At 46.7% G+C, this 21638-nt stretch overlaps 1 protein-coding gene across 1 annotated transcript in view; it reads left to right on the forward strand.

Annotated features, from left to right (window-relative positions):
- Nucleotides 1-21638, forward strand: part of LOC138292217 (keratin, type II cytoskeletal cochleal-like) — a 175987-nt gene that overhangs the window by 93785 nt on the left and 60564 nt on the right. The window contains exons 3-4 of the mRNA XM_069230662.1: nt 2518-2578; nt 2820-2915. Of these exons, the coding sequence (XP_069086763.1) occupies nt 2518-2578; nt 2820-2915 (157 nt within the window). The remainder of the gene's footprint in view (nt 1-2517; nt 2579-2819; nt 2916-21638) is intronic.

The raw sequence follows: 21638 nt of genomic DNA on the forward strand, positions 1-21638 counted from the left end.
TGGAAACATTTGAAAGAACCATTGAGCATTGAAACAGATGACTTTCAAAGAATCTCAGTTTCAACATTATGTGAACTATAAATCTCTTCCTGATTCTAAGTTTGCATTTTATAAAACAGGCATCAGAATCAATTTTTAAACGAGGTGCTATATGAATGTATCTCCTTTACTCTTGTTTCACACCGTCTACTTTCTCTAAGTAAGGGAGATGTAGAATTCACACTTTCCCTGAGAAACAACCATTATTAAACTCCAAAGGGAACCTCCAAAAAGTATAGCATAAAGCCTTTAAAATATTCTTGCTATATGCTCTGATGTTTCTAACCTTACTACAAAGAGTTTGAATATGGCACCTGTTGCAGGACCCACGCACACCTCCTCCTTTGGAAAAATACCACATGAGTAGCAACAGACAAAACAGATAATATCAACAAATGCTTACTGTGAGACAGGGCTAAAGGTTGTTCTCTACTTGGTCTGTGGTAGTAGGTGTGTGAGTGTCTCCTAAAAGAAAATGTTACAATCACCCATATCATGTTGCTTGCTCCATCATCATGCCTGTTCCTGTATGGGAAAGAACCCTTGTACTTAATGCAGTGGTGTGTATGGCCAACAATTGAAATGCTTTTTTTTATCATAGCGTGCTCTGCCTGTATCACTGACCCATTCTCATGTTGCTACCTAAACTATATAAAATATAAAGGCTACTCACTACTTTTGGTCCTTTCAAGTTTGTCATTTTATTGTCCCCTATATACACTACAAAACAATAAAAGTGAGTCACAGTGGGAAAATGTCACAAGTTTAAAAGAAAATTGAGGGGTGAGTATTATTCTTCATGTCATGGGTAAGTAAACATCTTTCAGCGGCTGTGTTTGCCCTTTAAGAGCAAAGATCCTTCATCTGGAGTGTTTATCGGTTAAGATGATCAAAGAACATTGTTAGGGAAACAGGGTTGTGGTGCATAGAATGCTTTGTACTTTGAAAAACATGTCAGAGTGTCTTTTCATCCCTATTTCAGTATCATTTCGAAAAACAACACTCTAGATGTTATTCCACCAGTATATTGTTGGGCCAAAGTATGAAGGTCTAAATATATGAGGCCAAAATACTGTGATGGTAAGTATATGTAGGTTAGTATAGATTTGCTATAATTAACATCACAAATTTACAATGTCTCAATATGTATATCTTCAAGGTGAGAGAAGTGGAATTAAGAATAGTAAATGTATACTTATCTATATGCCGACTATTTTGGTCATCGATGCTTTGGGCACACAATACTTTTGTTCTCAATATTCTTACATGAAACTCTTCAAATGGCAGTTATGAAACAGCCTCAATCCAGCATTATCATTAATAAAACCAGATATCTGAACTACCTCCTCAAACTTATGTGGCACACCTCACAGCAACTGTGCAAGCTATAAATAAGCACACATTTCAGAGTTCACCCACACATGTATAAACTATTACAGTCACTGTTCACACGTTCACACCTACAATCTCTTTGTTGTGCGACCACACACACACAGAAAGGATGAGTCTGTTTCTCATTAAGACAGTACAAAAAGAACAAAACTAAGGGCCTCATTTAGAGTTTGGCAAAAGAGAAGTTGTAAGAGATTGGGTTGTTGGTTGACTGGGGTCTGACCCCTGGTTAAGCAGCAACCACAATACTTGTTAGGGTAAGACGCAAGCAAACCCAAAATTAACCTGTGCTCAATCCCATGGTAGCTTAGCACAGAGCAGCCAGACTTATTCAATATGTAAAGTATTTGTGCAACACTTCAAACAGTAACACAGTGAAAACACACCAGGGTTACATATTTCAATGTCCAGGACTAGCAGATGAGTGCATGGTGGTACTAGGCATGGAAATGTATCAATGATACCCACATACAATAAGAAAACTCTCTGAAGGTAGGTCTTTTACTTTTTCCTTTTGAAAGACAAACCCTAGATTTGGAAATTTGTTCTTGAAAAAAAAAATCTTGAGTCGGTGCAACAAACAAGGATCCCACCTAGCAAACCCTTCAGGCTAGGAGATCCATTCAAGGTACCTGGGGACCCCTAAATATGGTGGGTGATCCTCCACCAGGTAAGCTGAGACAGTAACCTCTACTGACTTGCCGTACTAGCAGGCAGCCAAGCAGATTCTAAATGACCTTGTTACTTTAGTGTCATAATGAGGTTTTGTTGATGTTACTTGGTTGGTCTTTCAGTTCAAATCAGAAGGCTTGTAAAAACACTGATGGTTTTCCCTCATTCCCCTAATACTAAATGTTGTCATATGAGTGATGATAGTGCACTTTGGAAAGGGAACCTGAAAAGATCTACTGTCATGATGCTGACATTCCTTAAAGAGAAATTCAAAAAGTGTCACTTTGACTGTCCCTTTATGATTTTTCTAATTCCAATTTCTTAAATAGATGTCTGGCTTCTGAGCTTTTAACAAAGCGGATTCCAATGAAACACTAAGGTAAACACCTAAAAGAAGATATTTGTTTCCAACAGATATGAAGATGAAATTAACAAGCGAACTGCAGCAGAAAATGAGTTTGTGGTGCTCAAAAAGGTGAGCTATACAATTAATAACAGAGTGCAATAATAGAGAAATGGAAACGAGATTACAAATAAAAAATTTAAGAAATGCTCACATTCTATTACAAAGTGAGAATAGTGATTGCAACCTCAACTAATGTACCTTTAAATGTGTGTTTTCTGTTGCATGCATTTGAGGATGTGGTTAGCTATACATTTTACGTGTGATGAACCAATCTTTTACTCTCTTTTACTATCAATGTTCTCTTTTGCAGGATGTGGATCTTTCATTTACAAATAAGGTTCAACTGGGGGCAAAGGTGGATTGTCTCATGGACGAAATCAACTTTCTACGCACCCTTTATGAGGAGGTAACTCATCATGGCCTTCTATCAAGAATAACATACCCCTGATTAATGAACATTTTAAACTCATTTAGTCAACACAGTAGCCAAGTGTACACCATTTTCATTGAGGGTATTCTCAGCCAATGTGTCAAGAGGTGGTTTGACACAGTTGGAGTTTTAATCAGCAAAGATTATGAGAAGCTACTAAAAGTTTCTATTAACGAATTTTAGGGTCCTCAACTAAGGTTTCATAACTATGCGTGCAAGCATTCCAACTTAAATAACATCAATGCTGAAGAAGATAATAGACCTGTGTTTTCTGACGGTAACACATGTGTAACACATTTGCCATTTCAATCATTGCTTAAATCACTTCTTTCCAAGCTCGACTTCATACCCCTGTCTGTTAATCTCACACGCTCTCCTCCAGTTCTCCATGTGTCACAAACAACTTACCTCACGCCCATTGTCTTCAAAACTTTCTTCCCATTTTAATGAATACTGAAAGACTTCCTTAACCCTGCTCTCCTGACTAATCAATCGAGCCCCACCCAACCTCCAAAAAGACTTCACTAAACCATTAGTGGTGTTACAAAACTTGAGAGGGCCTAGTGCAAAATACACGGAGGGGGCCCCCACACTCCAAACTCAGTCAGGAGCACAAAGCCAGGGGCCCATACACAGTGCCGGAGTGAACCTCCTGGACCATTAACTTCCTTGCTGTGTGACATTCAAATCCCACTAAATTTAGTGACTCATTTCTGCTGTACAATTGCGCACCTGCATTTTCCAATCCCTCTCTTATAAAGGACTATTTCTGTCCTGCTTTACTCAAACCTTTCAGCCTCCTTCTTCTCCCCAAATGCTTTTTCCATTTCTTAACAAGGAAGACACATCATGACTATCTCCAGCTACTAACAAATACTCTCAATCATCAATTACGTTACCAAACCTATTCCAAATATCTTTAATGGTATTTCCAAGCCAGTTCTATCCAGGTTGCTAACTCCCCAACTTAACTCTCTAATTTCATAAAGCTTTCAAACAACCAGAGATTTTCACAATTTACAGCTTTCCTGTCTGACCACCTCAAAAATGTGCTCTTTAAGTGAATGGTCTGATCTGGATTCTGTGCAGTTGGATAAGTCCAAGGGTCTCATTTAGAATTGGTGAGTTGAGAGCACTACCATCAATTTGTGTTGATTATGCACCACCACGCTCAAGGTTTATTAAGATGGCCCCCAGGTCTTAGTATTGGTAGTCTCCCCTTCTTTATTGTTGAGCTTGCCTCATTTATTTTACCTTCCTGTGTCTGCCATGTAAGACTGCAAGGAAAAAGTAAAAACTCTTTGGCTGTCCAAGAGAAAACTCTGTGAACATCACCAATATTTTACTTTTGCTTTTCACCATCAAATCCCTGTTTGGGGTGTTTGCTGCTGAATAACAAAAGAGAAAGCTGAGTGGTTTGGCAAAGCGATTAATGTGCACCAGTTATACCCGCAAATGCATTTTCATCACAGGAGTATTTAAATATAGCAGGGTACTCTCAGCCGGTGGTGGGGGGATGGGGGTGGGGGAGACGGGCCTGAGGTGATTGGCTTCATGGTGGGCTGCACTCCAAAAAGTAAATATATGAGCCCAAGTCATGAAGATGTATCATTTGCTATTTGCATGATTAGTGAATCTGCAGTTCTTTTGTAAATGTTAATACATTACTGTAAACGGCGAGTGTTAACAGCAAGGCTATTGATGAGTTATCAGCTATCGATCTTTATTTCTACATAATGTCAATGGGCTGCAATGTCCTCATTCCTGACTGTACCTGGTCATTGCCTTTGGAAGCAGCTATGTGTGCCATAGTTGGCTGTAATGGTGCCTAACTCACCGTCACAGATTTTTGTCACTGTGAGCACGAAACAATATGACTGCCATTATCAATGATGAGTTTAGGGAGTTTGGCTGCAGTACAGTCAATGAAGAACTGAAGGTAACATGATCACTGTTTTACCTAATGCGAGGTCGCCAACATGTACGTGCAAGGCACATGTGCACAACAGCAAAAGACTGTGACCCTCATTACAGCCCTGGCGGTCGGTGTTAAAGCGGCGGTAAAGCCGCCAAAAGGCCGGCAGAAAAAGAAACGGAATCACGACCATGGAGGAAACCGCCAACATAGACTGCCACTTTAAGACTCCGACCGCCATGGCGGTACAAACAAACACTGCGGCGGTAACTGCCAACAGACAGGCGGAAGACAATGTACCACCCACAGTATTACAACAGGCCAATCCGCCACCTTTTCCGGGGCGGATTCACCGCGAACAAAAACATGGCGGAATCAAGACTTGGAAGGGAAAACGCTCACCTCTACACACCCCACGAGGAACCAGGACGCCATGGAGCCAGAATTCCATATCCTACCTGCCTTTGTCTTCCTGCTCCTCTACCAGGAGCACGAACGCCGGCGGCGAAGACCGCGGTGAGTACTGCACCTATGACACAGGGGATGGGGGAGGGAAAAGAAAGTGACACACACACGCAACACGAAAAACACCCCCACCCTCACCCACTACAACACACACACTAATACATGTTGATACATTACAGTTACACCCCCCAACCCCCCCCCCCCTCCGCCCGGAAGAGTGCACAGACAAAAGGAAATGATTGTAATCAATTAAAATCCAGTACTCAAAAATATATATACACTATAAACAAATAGATACACCAATAAGACAAGTCCAGGTATTGCACCATTTATAGTCCGTGGACCACTGGGCCCAAACTGCATGGGCGAAGCCCACAGAAGATACCCGATCAAAACGGAGAGAACACTGCAGGGGCATCAGAAAGAAATATAACAGGCACCTCAGGGGGAAGGGAAGGGGGGCACCTCAGCCGGATGAGTGCACAACGCCAGATCCATGAGGGGGCTCAATGCCCACTGCTGTATCCTGGGGAGTGCAAAGCCACAGTCTCTCAAGTCTCTCAATTGGGTGGTTTGCCCACTGCTTTATCCTGGGGAGTGCAAAGCCACAGTCTCTCAAGTCTCTCAAGTGGGTGGTTTGCCCACTGCTTTATCCTGGGGAGTGCAAAGCCACAGTCTCTCAAGTCTCTCCAGTGGGTGGTTTCCCACTGCTTTATCCTGGGGAGTGTAAAGCCACAGTCTCTCAAGTCTCTCCAGTGGGTGGTTTGCCCACTGCTTTATCCTGGGGAGTGCAAAGCCACAGTCTCTCAAGTGGATAACAGTCTCCACTGGTTCTGGAGGGGGCTTTGTGCCCAGAGTGCTTCATCCTGCCAAGGACAGAGGAAGTGGATGTGAATCTCCACTGGTTCTGGAGGGGGCTTTGTGCCCAGAGTGCTTCATCTTCCCAAGGACAAAGGTAGTGGATGTGAATCTCCACTGGTTCTGGAGGGGGCTACGGGTCCAGAGTGCTTCATCCTGCTCGTGGCGGCCTCAGTAGCAGCGATGCTTGCGGCGCTCATTGGCCTGCGGTGCTGGTGGATGGCTCAGTGAGCGTGCTGCTTGCGGCGGTGTCCTGGGCAGCGGTGCTGGTGGCGTTGGTGTCCTTGGCAGCGGTGCTGGTGGCGGCGGTGTCCTGGGCAGCGGTGCTGCTGGTGGTGGTGTCCTGGGCAGCGGTGCTGGTGGCGGCAGTGTCCTAGGCAGCGGTGCTGGTGGCGGCGGTGTCCTGGGCAGCGGTGCTGGTGGCGGCTGTGTCCTGGGCAGTGGTGCTGGTGGCGGCGGTGTCCTTGGCAGCGGTGCTGGTGGCAGCGGTGTCCTGGCCAGCGGTGCTGGTAGCGGTCTTGTCCGCCATGAAGGTTGGCGGTGACTTCCCTTTCTTTCTGTGCCCCTTCCCCACCTTGGATGGTGGCGCAGCTTTCTTCCCACTCCCAACTGTAGTCCTGGGAGGGCCCTTGGTGGCAGGTATTTTACCCTTCTCCCTCCAGGCAGTGGCCAACTTCTTATGCTTCTGAGGTGGGGGACTGTCTGTGGTCTGACTCCTTGGCACACTGGCTGCCCTGCTGCTTGGCGCACTCCAGAAGCCGGTTACTGCTGGCACCACTGTTCCCGCTGATGTGGTGGCTGAGGTGCTGGGTTGGGACCTGGAAAGGTGTGCCCTAGGGGACCGAAGGGGTGGGGGAGGTGAGGGGAAGAGGTCAAGGTTGCACAGGAAAAGTTTTTTAGACACACTGGGACGGGTAGATGGAGGGGGTTTGGGAGTGGAGAAAGAGGTAGTGGTTGTAGGAGGTGTACGTTTGCTGACTTTGGGTGAAGGTGCATGGGCTGGAGGCTGTCGTGAGGTGGATGGCTGTTGGTTGGGTGTGTGACTGCGTTTGTGTACCTTGGGAGGTGGGCTCACAGACACACTGGGAGAGGACACAGGGGATGTGTGAATGGTAGTGGGGGTGGTGAGTGCACGTGAGCGGTGTGTGGTAATGGGTGTGCTGGTGATGGACATAGTGGATGAAGATGTAGTGCATGCAGGTGTGATTGGAGACATGACAGGGAGGGAGACGAGGAGGAGGGGGACACAGTGGAGGCAGTGGCTGTTGGTATGTCTGCATGGGTATGATGCTTGTGTGTGCCTGTGGGATGTGTGGTGCTTACATTTGCCAGAGCTTCCCTTGTGTGATGAGGTGTGTGCATGCTGGTCTGATGGTGTGCTTGGGATAGGCTGAGGTACAGGGGTTTGGGTCTGGGTGGAGGACGTTGGAGGGGGGAGGCTGGACACAGGGACAATAGCTGTCATTAGTGCTGAGGCCAGAGTCTGAAAAGCTCGCTGTTGGGCTGCCTGACCAAAATGAATGCCCTCCAGGTATGTATTGGTCTGTTGCAACTGCCTCTCTACACCCTGGATGGCATTCAGAATGGTAGACTGCCCAACAGTGAGGGATCTGAGGAGGTCAATGGCCTCCTCACTGAGGGCAGCAGGGCTGACAGGGGCAGGGGCTTAGGTGCCTAGGGCGAAAGAGATGCCCACCCTTCTGGGTGAGCAGCCACGGGGCACACGATGAGGGGCTGCTGGGAGGGCGGTGCTGGTAGGGGGGGTGGCGGCTGTACCTGTAGATGCGGGGGCACAGAGGGGCCCGCCACCTCAAGGGGGCTCCCATCAGAGGAGGAGTCTGTGTCGCTGGTCTCAGCTCCTGTTGTGTGCCTCTGTATGGTGGAGATGTCTTTGCTGTGCTGTCTCTCTGGCCTTCGTCTAAATTTCTGGTCGTAAGGGTTTGTGGGTGATGTGGTTGTGTGTTTTATATTATATTGAGTGTGTGTGGTGTGTCTATGTGTATTATGTGTGTATTTGGAATTGTTCAATGTGGTAGTGTTTTGTAAATGTGTGTGTATTTTGAGCGTGGCGGTGTGTACCACCAATGGAATACTGCGGTTGAAAGACCGCTGCGTGGATTCATGGTTGTGATAGTGTGGGCGTATTCCTGTTGGCGTGACGGTGGAGGTTTTGTTATCGCCAGTTTATCACTGACCTTTGGTGTGGCAGACTTGTGTGGGTGTCTGGATTTTGGCGGATTCTGAGCTGTGGGTCGTAATAGCTGTGGCGGAATTCCGCAGCCGCGGCGGTGTGTTGGCGGTCTTCTGCACGGCGGTAAGTGGCATTTACCGCCAGTGTTGTAATGACCCCCTGTGCTTCTAAATTGTTTTTTAAACTATTTTAATTTAGGTTGGCCAAAAACTCTGATAATTTTCGTTGTAAGAGAAAATTGTATTATTTAGCCTTACTTCCACTAAGTACTGATTCATTATTAGCTAAAATCACTCCCATTAAATCTCACTCATCCCTCGATCTATGCCCTCCAAAGAGCTACCAGATCTTTAAGGGTATTTTTGTACCGGCTGTATTTACAATGTGTAATTCCTCTCTCATTACTGGCGCTGTTTACTGCACATAGAAAGACATTATGACTGCATTATTAATTAAACCTTATGCTGACCCTCGGAACTTATATACCTTTTAGCCCAATTTTTTTACTTCCAAACCTTTCTAAAATGACAGCATCAACAGTAAACGACCAGCTCCATTTCTTTCTTGAAAATAACGGACTACTAGATGAAGCACAATCTAGTTTCAGAGCTAGCTATGGAACTCAATCTGTAGTGCTTTCTGCACTTGATGATCTTGACAGAGGGGGTCGGGTAATTGTTCTCCTTGACAGCTTCTTCCGTCCAAACCTCCTGAAACTTTCGCGAGGTGGCAGTGAGAGATGATGCACTGATATAGCAATCTTCTTTACTTCAAGGATGAACCCAAACAGTAGCCCTCTCCCCCTATCAATCTTCCTTTTGATTCATACCCTAACAAGGCTCAGCACCGAGCCTTACATTATTTAATCTTTATCTAGCCTCAATTGCTTACCTAATTAGAAGTCAGAAAGAAGGCTTATATTGCGATGCTGAAGATACCCAACTGGTCTTTTCTTTAGACAATACCCCTGATGCACAGTGCCTCTGTGGCCGCCTTAAAAACTGTTTATCTTACATCAACCCATGAATGGCTAGCTACGAATGGAACCTGAAAGCAGATTTAAAAAAATCAACTACCTGGGGAATCTCCCACTAATGGCAAGCCTGGTGGCCCCCTTACATAGATGACACACCTACATGGAATCTGGGAATAATCTTTGGCCAACAACTTAACTTTCACCAAAAGTCCATCAGAATTACGTCTTCCTGGTTTTCTTACTTTTAGATATTTTAATGGATACAACCTTCCGCCGTCACTCCAATTTGCCAGAAGCAAGTAGTCCAGGCACTAATCTCTTTCAGATAAGACTATTGCGATGCTGTCTAACTGGGTGTTCCACAGTATCTGATAAATAAATAACAGCACATTCAAACCATCGCTGTCTGTCTCACTCCAGGCCTTCTTTGTTCTGAACATATGTCGTATTATCTGCACTTCCTCCATTGGCTTCCTATACATAAGTGCATTGTTTCCAAAAGTTTCTGGTTTTTCACAAACATTCCATCATATACGTTCGCTAATCATCCATGAGAGCCTGATACACTACAAAAGTGGATTGCGCACTCCGATCATCTGATAAAATTTTCTTTGCTATTGCGTTTCTCAAAACATCATGATGGGGTGGATGATCTTTCAGCTTTCTCAACCTTAAAATTTTAAACTACCTCACTCTACCTATCCAGATAATCAACTAATCTTTTATTCAAGAAGCAATAACAATTTTGAATTATTTAAGGCCAGGGTACTTATTCGAGGTCACTGATGTACTATATTTGGGATAAAGTACTCGCCGTACATTATAGGGATATTGTAAGTCAAAGAGGAGTTTCATACCCATGTAGAGAAACAAGACTAAAGGTTGAGTTTCTATATCTAGATCCTTGCTGGCATTTTTTCCCCTACTCTCTCTGAATGGCAATTTAAATTTTTCCATTCTCCCTGATTGGCAATTTTGTTTTCCTTTAAAATCATGTCTCTGACTGGAGGTCCTACATCTGCACCTGTGGCTGCAAAAATGGACTGTGAGCTGGCCAAGCTGGAGAGTTACACTGTGGCCCAGTTGAAGGACTTCTGCAAGTGGTTTGGGCTTTCTACAAAAAGCTTCACCAGAAAGATGGAGCTGCAAATGCCTTGAGGGCCTAGTTAGAAGTTCAAGATGCATCTGTGACCCCAGAAGAGGAAGCAGAGATAATAGAGGAGGATGTGGAGCTGGACCTGGATTTCCTGGAATGGGTGTGGTGCAGGAAGTCGATGGAGTAGAGATCCCCCCCCCCAGGGCAGGGAGCAGCACTTCATCTACAGGCCTGTTCCCAGAGGAGTTGGAGGACAGAAGGGAGGAGGCAAAATTTATATTGCAGCTGGCCAAGCTCAAATTGGAGAAAGAGAAGGAAAAGAAAGTCTCAGAGGTGAGGAAACTCATGCTGGCTCATTAACTGAGTCTGAAGAAGCTGGACATTAAGGCCAGGTAGGCTGAGTCCAGCATTGATGGTGGCAGCAATTCTTTAGTGCCCACTGACAGGAGGGTCCACATACCCAAGGGTCTGGTGTCTGACTTTGTGGTGGGAGACAACATAGACAGATGGTTTGAGGTTTATGAAATTTCTATACAGATGCATAAGGTCCTGGAGGGGAGTTGGGGAGGCATATCCCTAGTGAGAGGAGAGACCCACTACTAGCCTTAGAGGGGAGTGACAGGATGAGCTATCCTACATGAGAGAGGCTATAATCAGGAAGTTTGGTTTAACCCCAGAGAAGTACAGACAGAGGTCCAGAGACAGTCAGAAGCTGTCCCAACAGACCTGGGTGGATTGTGTGAATTCGTTTTGCAAGACACTGGATGGTTGGGTGAAGGGCAGAGAGGTGTAGGATTTCCAGGAGATGAATAACTTGACTGCAAAGGGGCACATGTTCAGTCTTTGTTTTCCAGATCTGTGCCTACACCTTGTTGACAGTAAGCTCTCTGACCCAAAGGAGCTTGCTAAGGAGGCGGATCGCTCGGTCAGCACCAGGGTCCACAAGATGGTATCTGGGGGGATCACCACAAGGATGGGCAGGATTCTCACCAAAAGAAGGAGAGGGGGTAAACACAAGAGCAAGGAGTTCTCTAAAAGGCCCCAAACTAGTTCTGAGGTTCAGGGTTTCCATCCTCCTACTGAGAAGAAGAAATGGTATCCTGACAGTAAGTCTGCAGAGAAGGCACCCCCTAACTGAAGTGAGTGTCAACACGAAGGACAGTACAAAGAGGATGCCAAGTGTCCCAAGTGGGTACAGCCCTCCACTGGTGGGCAGTCACTAGGGTTGACTAGTGTAGCACTTGGGGAGGAGATTGTACCAGATAATTTTGGGGACAGAGTAGATGTCATCCTAGTTTCCCTGGGTGAAAGAGAGATGGTGCAGAGGACCCACATGCCTGACAATACTATGAAGTATGGTCACTGGGTCACTATCAATGGAGGCTTTGAGAGACACTGGAGCCAGCAGACCACTATCAGGTATCACCTGGTGTCTTCAGAGCAGGTAGTCCCTAATGTGTTCCACCAAACTGTTGGTGCTGACAACCGTGAGCCTGAGAGGGTGTGCCTGAGTACGCAGTCCATGGCAGCCTAAGAGGGTGGTCAGAATGGCCTGGAATGGTGGCCCAGAGTCCAGCCAAAAAGAGGAAGGGGCGTGGGAAACCTGCCCCTAAAACTCCCACAGTCCATGTGGAGAAACCTGAGGGGGACCCCCCGGTACCTACAGGGGAGAATGTTTCCAAACTGAGAAACCTGCCTGAGCTGTTCAACTGGCAGCAGGAAGGGGGTTCCACTAGAGAGGATTTCTGCAAAGCACAGTGGGAATGCCCTACTTTTGCCCTACTTTTCAGCAAACATCTGATTTACTGACTGAATGGTCTCCTGTTTAGTGAGCCTAAGGCTCCTGCGCCTGGTGCAACATGTGTGTTGGTGGTCCCCCAGTGCTACACTGCCTTCCTACTGAATCTGGCTCATTATGTGCTAATGGCAGGTCATTTGGGGCAAGCTAAGATATTTGACAGGCTTCTCATTCATTTTTATTGGCCTCAAAAGAGGATGGTCTCAGATGTATTCTGTTGGTTCTGTCCAGGGGGAAATGAAGGTCCCCCAACAACCTTTTCCTCTCATTGGCACCCCCTTTGAAAGGGTGGACACCAACATCATTGGGCCTTTGGACTCCAAGACAGCCACTTGCAACAGATTTGTTCTGGTCTTCGTGGGCCATGTCACCCTTTACCCGTAAGCTATCCCTCTAAGGACTGTGACTGTATCCGCAGTGTCCAGGGCATTAATGGGGATCTTTACACGCGTGGGCTTCCCCAAGAAGGTGGTATCTGTCGAGGGTACCAACTTCATGACTAAGTACATGAAGGCTATGTGGATGGAGTGTGAGCTAACCTACAAGTTCCCAACCCCTTACCAAGTCCAAACCAATAGGTTGGTTGAAAGGTTCAACTGAACCCTCAGAGGCATAATTATGGGTCTACCTAAACTCATGAGGCGTAAGTGGGAGTGCTTCTTCCATTTCTTTTGTTTGCATACAGGGAGGTCCGAAGAAGGGGGTTGGCTCCAGCCCCTTTTAACTTCTGTATGGGCACCCTGTGAGGTGAAGGAGGGTTGGGAGCAAGTTCCCAGGAGAGCCCCCCAGGGTGTGGCCCTTCGCAACCAAATACCCTACTTCTGGAAACTTGCCCAGGTGAATCTGGAAGCTAGCCAGGAGGACATGAAGTGCTACCACTCTGATTGAGTTTCAACCTGGCTAAAAAGTGTGGGTGATGAAGCCTGGGAAGCCCCAAGCTATGCAAAACCAGTGGGCTAGGCCCTTTGAGGTAAAGGAGTAAAAGAGTGAGGTTACCTACCTGATGGACCTCAAGACTCCTGGGAACCATTTGAGGGACCGACATCACTTCAAGAGGTCTGCGATTACCATACTCGAGGTCACAGATGATAGGGTGGAAGAGGAAAGTCAATCTCTCCCCGGCCTCCTGTCTTCCAGAGAGCAGGATGGGTCAGTGGAGGGTATCAGCCTCCCCCTTACACTAACCGTAGACCAACAGGGAAACTGCCGCCAGTTGCTGGGCAGTTTGTCTCTTTGTTCTCCGTTACCCCAGGACTCACTACATGGTGTGACCATGATATTGATACTGGGGATAGCTCACCTGTAAAGAATAAATCTTACAGGTAGTCTGATAAAGCGAGAGCCACCATTAAGGAGGAGGTCCCCAAGATGCTGGTGCTTGGGGTAACTGTGCCTTCTTACAGCCCTTGGTCCAGTCCAGTGGTGTTAGTCCCCAAGGCTGCCCCTCCAGGTGTCACAACCAAACGTAGGTTCTGTATGGACTACTGTGGGCTCAATGCAATCACCAAGACTGACCCCCACCCCATCCCCAGAGCTGATGAACTCATATATAGGCTTGGAGCTGCCAGGTTCCTCAGCATGTTTGGCTTAATGTCTGGGTACTGACAGTTTGCAGTGACCGAGGGGGCAAAAGAGAGGTCTGCCATCTCTACACCGGAAGGTCACTTCAGGTTCCAGGTGATGACCTTCGGGTTGTTGAACGCCCCTGCTACGTTCCACAGGTTGGTCAACCATGTCCTGGCTGGGTTGGAGAACTTCATTGATGCCTACCTACATGGCATTGTGGTCTCTAGCTGAGAGGAATGCCTGTGCCACCTTAGGGCTCAGCAAAGTGTAGGACTGACTATCAAGGCCAGGAAGTGTTAGATAGGGCAGGGTTCTGTGGTCTCCTTTGGTCACAAAGTGGGAGGTGGTGAGGTGTTGCCAAAACTGAAACCACTCTAGCTTGGGAACCCTCAAAGACCCAGACAGAAGTGAGAGTCTTCCTAGTCCTCACTGGTTATTACACTGCTCATCAAGGGGCATGACATCATTGTTGTCCCCTTGACAGGGCTGACTTCCAGGAAGCAGCCAACGCACGTGTTTTGGACAGAGGTGTGTCAGAAAGCCTTTGACACCCTGAAGGAGACCATGTGCACAGGACCCGTGCTCAAGGCCCCGACTTCTTCCAAGAACATATTGTTCAGACAGATGCCTCAGAGTATGGTGTAGGGGCCCAGCTCTCACAGCTAAATGAAGACGGCCTGGATCAACTCATAGCTTTTATCAGTAGGAGGCTACCTCCCAGGGAGCAGAGGTGGAGCGCAATAGAAAGAAATGCCTTTGCTGTGGTCTGGGATCTGAAGAAGCTAACGTCATACCTGTTTGGCACTCACTTCCGAGTTTAGACAGACCACAAGCCCCTCAGATGATTAATGCAAATGACAGATGGAAATCCAAAAGTGTGAGGTGGTCCATCTCCCTACAGGGAATGGACTTTATGGAGGAACAACGGCCTGCAAAAGACCAAGCCAGTGCCAATTGTCGCTTTGTGTTCTTGCATCTTAAAGAAGAGGACTCCCAAGGGGTGGTGTAGCTCTCCCCACTTTCAGTTGGGGGGACATGTGTTAGATATGGCATCATTAGAGTGGTTTCCCCTAACATTTGCCCTCTGACCTCCTGTTTTGCTGACCTTGTTTTTGCTGGTTGTAGGACTCTGGCCACTCTACCACTTCAGACCAGTGCAAAAATGATGGTGCTCTTCCCCTAAAACATGATAGCATTGGCTTATCCACAATTTGCATATTTAATTTACTTATAAGCCCCCAATAAAGGTGAACTGCCTGTGCCCAGGGCCTGTGAATTAAATGAAGTGGTAGTGGGATTATAGCACTGATTGTGCTACCCACTGCAGTAGCCCTTCAAACATGGCTCAGGCCTGCCATGACAGAGACTGTGTGTGTAGTTTTAAACTCTCATGTCAACCTGGCAACTTAAACCCCTTGCCAGGCTGAAGCCTTCCTTCTTAATACATGTAAATCACCTCTAAGGTGGGCCGTGGACAACTCCAAGGGCAGGGTGCAGTGTACGTAAAAAGTTGGACATGTACTTTTAAGTTTTACATGTCCAGGTACTGAAAAATTCTTACATTTGCTTCTCACTACTGCAATCTATTAACATTGGGCTTGCCTTGTTAAAATTTAGAAGTGTAATTTAAAATTGAGAAGAGATGGGACTCCCAAGTTTGGTATCTCTGGAATAACAATTCAAAATCACAACTTATGGTGAAGTCGGATTTTAAATTGCAATTCTGAAAATGCCACTTTTAGAAAGCTGTAATTGTCTTACTTTAAATCATCTTTTGCAATCTGCCTGTCTCTAAAGACACATCTGGGTTGGTGACAGTTGGGCTTTTATGCATTCCCTCCAAACATTCAGGTGCAAAGTGAGCTTAGGTGTGAATGAGTGGCATTCTGCATGTTGATGGGCCATCCTGGGCAGGATGGGAGGGAGGAGCTGACACTTACACCTGAATGGGCAGTGCCCTGCGCCCACATAAAGGGATGCATAACCTTCTGAGGTGTTTTTTGAGCCAGGGCAGGAAGGGCAGGGACTCTGTGCACTTCAAAGGCCTCTCTTTGAAGTCTCTCCTACTTCAAACAGTTAAATCTAGCGGGCAGATCACTATATTTATGGGGAAGTAACTCTGTTGCTGTTGCGATGGAGTACCCTCTCTGCCAATCTATAAATCAGGCCCTTTGTCACTTTCGATGCCAAGAGTCTTCTGCGCACTTCAAGTCCATTGAACATTGAGAGCATTTAGTGCCCTTATTGGATTTTCTTGGGTCTTGAAGAAAATCCCCTTTGCAAGATTAATTTTGTTTCTTGCAACTGGTCCTTCCTTTGAGGCTATTTCCTCTCCCTTAGAGATCGAACTTGGAGTTTGAGAGACTGCCTCTCTAAGAGAGTGTTGTGCCCTGTGAATTGGGCAAAATGACAGGCATACCTCAAACCATTTGTAGAACTGTGCCAGTCTCCATCTCCAAATTTATTTTAAGCAGTGGAATGAAAACTCAAGTAACGGTTCTAGGATTCTCACTATATACAGTGTAAGTGACACTCACATTGTATTGGAGAATATTCAGAGATCAAGAGCTGGTGTTCTACACAACCTGCTTCTCAGCCAGGTCAATGGACATCATTTGTGAAGTCTGCAACTTTCTGCTAAAGGTGCTGAGGATGTGACTTAGATGAGGAGCGTGCCCTGAAGCTGTGTGAGGGGTGCTGTGCATGTCACTGCAGAAGGAGTCTGCCCAGAGGAGATCCTAGTATAGCTGCCTGGCGAAGAAGCTGCCCAGAGAGAGGAGAGATTGCACAAGAAAGTATAGGCAGCTGCTTCATTGCATGGTACAAGGGGAGAACAGCACTGCACGGATCTGTGGTGAGCCCAGGTGCCTTAGGTCACTGAAAAAACTGTCCCCAGCAGGGCAATCACAGTCTTTAAGATCTCTCTGTGGCCTAAGAATGTTCAATTAGGTTGCCATCATAAAAATACATTAATTGTTAACAAAGTGAGGAGCTCTGTGTATCTTACATAGGAGTGCTCAATTTGGGTGTTAGAAAAAAATGATACTAATCATTAAGCAAGTAAGGAGCTCTGTGAGATTGAGATCCTTCTGTCATTAAGTGGGTTCCTTCCAACTCCCAAAACAAGTAAAGTACTAATGTGACTACATACACGGCTGGCCATTTTCCATGTGGCCGAAAGAGCTGTGTGCAACAGTGTTGATTGCGTAAACTTTGCCGACATTCAACATGGACACCCAAGTATGCAGGAGCATGGGCTCCAGGGGGTCAACTGCAGTCTTCCTAGGGACTCCTGATCCATTGGTCAGTTGATAGCCTACATTATGTGGCAGATATCTGGGAGGGATCCTATTCCTTTGGCCAGTAGGGTTTGGTTGGGCCTCTGCCATGGCCAGTTGATCTGCGACTTGAGACGACCCACCTGTGGCTTCTCTGCGCGTACGCAGATGAGAAGAGATGGTAACTAGCAATGGCATCTGGCAAATGAAGGAGCTGTGACTGGACAGGTGCAGAAGAGTAGGGTTGTCCTAGAACTGGTTCCTCTGCACCATATAGCAAGGGGAACAGATCCACTGAAGACTGCATCATTGTAAAGACTGCTGTTTACATCTACTCCTTGGGAGGTCTCCAATAGAGATATATACGTGGCACAAAAATATTATGACTGAGCCTTAGAGTCAAGGAAAGGACAGATGCTGAATTACCGACTACACTGTGATGCTTAATCTGTATAGCTCTTGTGGTGCTAGTATTTCCCCCAAGTACTGTGCTCTATTTATCTGTGCAGTACATTTTGGCTATTCTGTGTATAATAACATACCTTTTCTATTTAAGGCACTGGCTGGACAATCATATCATTATGAGGTATTTTGTGAGTTGCTGAGTTCTAAGTCTCTAATCCCACAAAATTAAGTGCTAAAGAATTGTAGTTGGTGCTCATTTTTCAGAGTCATAATAGGTCAGTCGCAGGAAACCAGAGACAGACAGTCTCAATTAATTTGATTGGAGACTAGTAACTCCTGGTTTCCCTGTGGCTACCAAATTGGTTCTGACTCATGCAAACAATGTCTATAGAGCATGTAATGTCTAAGGACTGTGAGCATTTGGACTCCTCAGCCCGGGGTGGACTCATGAAGGGAATACGTAATCATTCTGGGAGGTGTTAAGGTGTGGTCACTAACGGTTGTGGGATAACGAGAAGTCAGTTAAATGTTGTACACTGAGGAATAATGACGTTGACTACAAGCTATGTGTGTGGCGTGTTCTTGTGCACGCTCCTGAACTGGGGAGGATGCAACAACTGGATACGTGCCCAGAAGAAGCAAGACTGCTCTCCCTGAGAATTTGCAAAAAAGTTAGCAAAATGCTTGTGGGTGCCACGTGTGCCAGGACAGTGCAAAGAAGCCTACCGTTGGAGTATGTGGAGTGCAAGCTCCACTCCAGCCCATACGAGGCCTTATGGAGAGTCAAATGCCCAACAGAGAGGCGATGTTGGAAAAGTCCACCAAGACTTGCTGGCCAGGCTGAGAGAACACTGTGCTACACCACAACATCGAGCCATCCTTGATATCAAAAGAACAATAAAGGCAGTGAAAACCAGGTACAACATTAAAAAGCAGCGACAACCAGAGATAATGCTAGAAGGCAGTGATGACTAGGTACAATGCCAAAAGCAACAACAAACCGATATAACACTAGAAGGCAGCAACAACCTCATATGAGAAGAGAACTTACTCACCGGTCAAAAGACCTAACAATCGGGTGAGCCGACTCAACAGCAAAGACAGGGGCTATGCTTTACAAAACTGTTGGTCACTGTAGGAACAGGAAAGCCGTCTTCAGAATAATTAAGTTTTTCAGTTGGCTGCCACAGAAGCATCTTCATAGATGCCCTGGAAGAAGTAAATGATGAGAAACTGATTAGATACTTAAACAATCTTCCTGGTAAAGGAGTAAAAGAAATGACAAAAATCCCACAGACTGAGGCAATGTCAGACTGTCAGATCAAAGAAGCATTAGGAGCCAATTTCAATCCTATGCCAAACTTCAACTATGAAAGGTACATTTTCAATCAGACAATAGGTTTGTTTAGAGACTTGATGTGCTCATCAAACATTGTAAGTTTGGTTAATTCAAAGATAAAGAAGTCATGCGCCTCAGATTCATTAATGGTCGAACTCATTCAGAAGATGCATGTTGCGAGAGACAATCAGTCTAAAAGAAATAGTGATGGCTGCCAGAGCCGAGCAACAAGAAAATTGGCAAGCCACCGGCATGGAAGCAGGAACCATGAAAAGTGAATCAACACTAGTCAAGAATAGCAGACACGGACACCAAGACAATACCTGCAAGTTGACATCTTCCAAGAAAGAAAGACTGTGTTTCCAATGCGGTTTTTAATTTCCACATAAAATTAAAAGTCCAGCCATCGGACAGACATGCAAAGGTTGTGGAAAAGAGGACTACTTCAGGGCGGTTTGCAAAGCAAAAGATAATTCAAGTGTGTCACAGTGAGACAAGAAAATGGACACCAGAAGTTTCCAGAAGCACTCTTGCCACACCCACAAAGACAAAAAACAGTCTCAACTGCGACATGTGGAAGCTAAATTAAGTCGATCGTCATCAAGTTCATCCTGCATGGATTACACGACGTCATCATCGAATGACAATGAAGATGGTGAATGTGCAATGATCATGTCTGAAACAGAGCAACATGCACAAGTGGGCCTTGCCGTGTCTAAAGTGGACAATCGAGCGACAAAAACATATGAGTCAGTGAGACAAAACAACTCTTATGGACACTGCCCCAAAATCAGACTAATAGTCAACAGTTGCCCCATAAGTTTTGTAATTGACAGCAGTGCATCGATCAACATCATGCCAATCAATCAAATTATTTGTTGAGCGCGCTACTCACCCGGAAGGGTCTCTAGGCGCTGGGGGGTGCTACTGCTCGAAGAGCCAGGTCTTGAGGCGCTTCCTGAAGGTCAGGAGGTCTTGTGTCTTATGTAGGTTGGCGGGGAGTGAGTTCCAGATTTTGGCTGCGAGGTGAGAGAAGGATCTGCCACCGGTTGTGGTACGGTGAATGAGAGGGACTGTTGCGAGGGCGAGGTTGGCGGAGCGGAGCTGGCGTGTCAGGATGTGGAAGTTAAGTCGATCATTGAGGTAGGCCGGTCTGGTGTCGTGGAGAGCTTTCTTGGCGTGGGTTAGGATTTTGAAGACGATCCTTTGTCAATGGGTAGCCAGTGGAGGTCCCTGAGGTGGGCAGAGATGTGTTCGTGGCAAGGGAGATTGAGGATGAGACGTGCTGAGGCCTTCTGGATGCGCTGGAGTTTTTTCTGGAGCTTGGCCGTTTTTCCCACGTAGAGGGTGTTGCCTTAGTCCAGTCTGCTGCTAAAGAGGGCCTGGGTGACCGTTCTTCTGGTTTCTACAGAAATCCACCTGAAGGTCTTGTGGAGCATTCGAAGTGTGTTGAAAGATGAGGACGAGATGGCGTTGACTTGCTGGGTCATGGAGAGTGAAGAGTCTAGTATGAAGCCGAGGTTGCGTGCGTGGGTGGTGGGTGTTGGGGGCGTCCCCAGGGTGGCTGGCCACCAGGAGCATCCCATGCTGACTTGTTGGGGCTGAAGATGATGATCTGGGTTTTTTCTGAGTTCAGCTTGAGGTGGCTTGCTGTCATCCAGTTGGCAATAGCGAGGAGTCCGGTGTGGAGGTTGTTCTTGGTGGTTGCGGGGTTCCTTGTGATGGAGAGGATGAGTTGAGTGTCGTCAGCGTAGGAAATGATGTAGAAGCCGTGGGATCGGACGATGTTGGCGAGCAGAGCCATGTAGATATTGAAGAGGGTGGGGCTGAGTGAGGATCCCTGGGGGACTCTGCAGATGGTTGTGGTGGCCTTTGACTGGAACAGGAGGAGGCAAACTCTTTGTGTTCTCTCGGAGAGGAAGGAGGTGAGCCAGTCCAGGGCTCTGTGGCGAATTCCGGCATCGAAGAGGCGTGTGCAAAGGGTTTGGTGACATACAATATCGAAGGCTGCGGAGAGATCAAGGAGGATGAGTGCAACGGTTTCACCTTTGTCGAGCCTGGTCCTGATGTCGTCAGAGCAGGCAAGGAGGGCGGTCTCGGTGCCGTGGTTTTTGCGGAATCCAGACTGGGAGGCGTCGAGTAGACTGTTATCCTCCAGGAAGTGGAAAAGTGGTTGTTACCTATCTTCTCTATGACCTTCGCGAGGAAGGGGAGTAGGGAGATAGGTCGGTAGTTTTTGAGGTCTTCGGGTCGGTTTTGGGCTTTTTTAGTAAGGCGTTGACTTCTCCGTGTTCCCAGCTTTCCAGGAAAATTGCGGTCTCGAAGGAGCTGTTGATGATGGTCCAGAGCTGGGGAGTGATGATTTGGCTGGCCTTATTGAAGACGTGGTGAGGGCAGGGGTCTGCGGGGGAGCCAGGTGGATGGTGCTCATGGTTTTGGTGGTTTCCTCATCGTTGGTGGGGTTCTAGGCGCTCAGTACATTGGTGCAGCAGAGTACGATGGGGTCGACAATGTTGGTGGTGGTGGTGGGGGGGACGGCGTTGCAAAGCTTCCATGAATGTCTGTGATCTTGCGGTGGAAGAAGATGGAGAGGGAGTCGCAGAGGTCTTGTCAGTGAGGAGGGTCGGTGGAGCAGGACTTGGGGTTGGTGAGTTCCTTGATGATGTTGAATAGCTCCTTGCTTTTGTGTGTGTTGTTGTCAATTCGTTCTTTGTAGGAAGATCTTTTGGTAGTCGGGATGAGCTGGTGGTGTTTGTGCATGGTTGATTTGAGGGCGGTGAAGTTGCTCTCTGATTGTTCTTGGCGCCAGGTT

This window comes from Pleurodeles waltl, chromosome 4_2, assembly GCF_031143425.1.
Source record: "Pleurodeles waltl isolate 20211129_DDA chromosome 4_2, aPleWal1.hap1.20221129, whole genome shotgun sequence".
NCBI classification, from domain to species: domain Eukaryota; kingdom Metazoa; phylum Chordata; class Amphibia; order Caudata; family Salamandridae; genus Pleurodeles; species Pleurodeles waltl.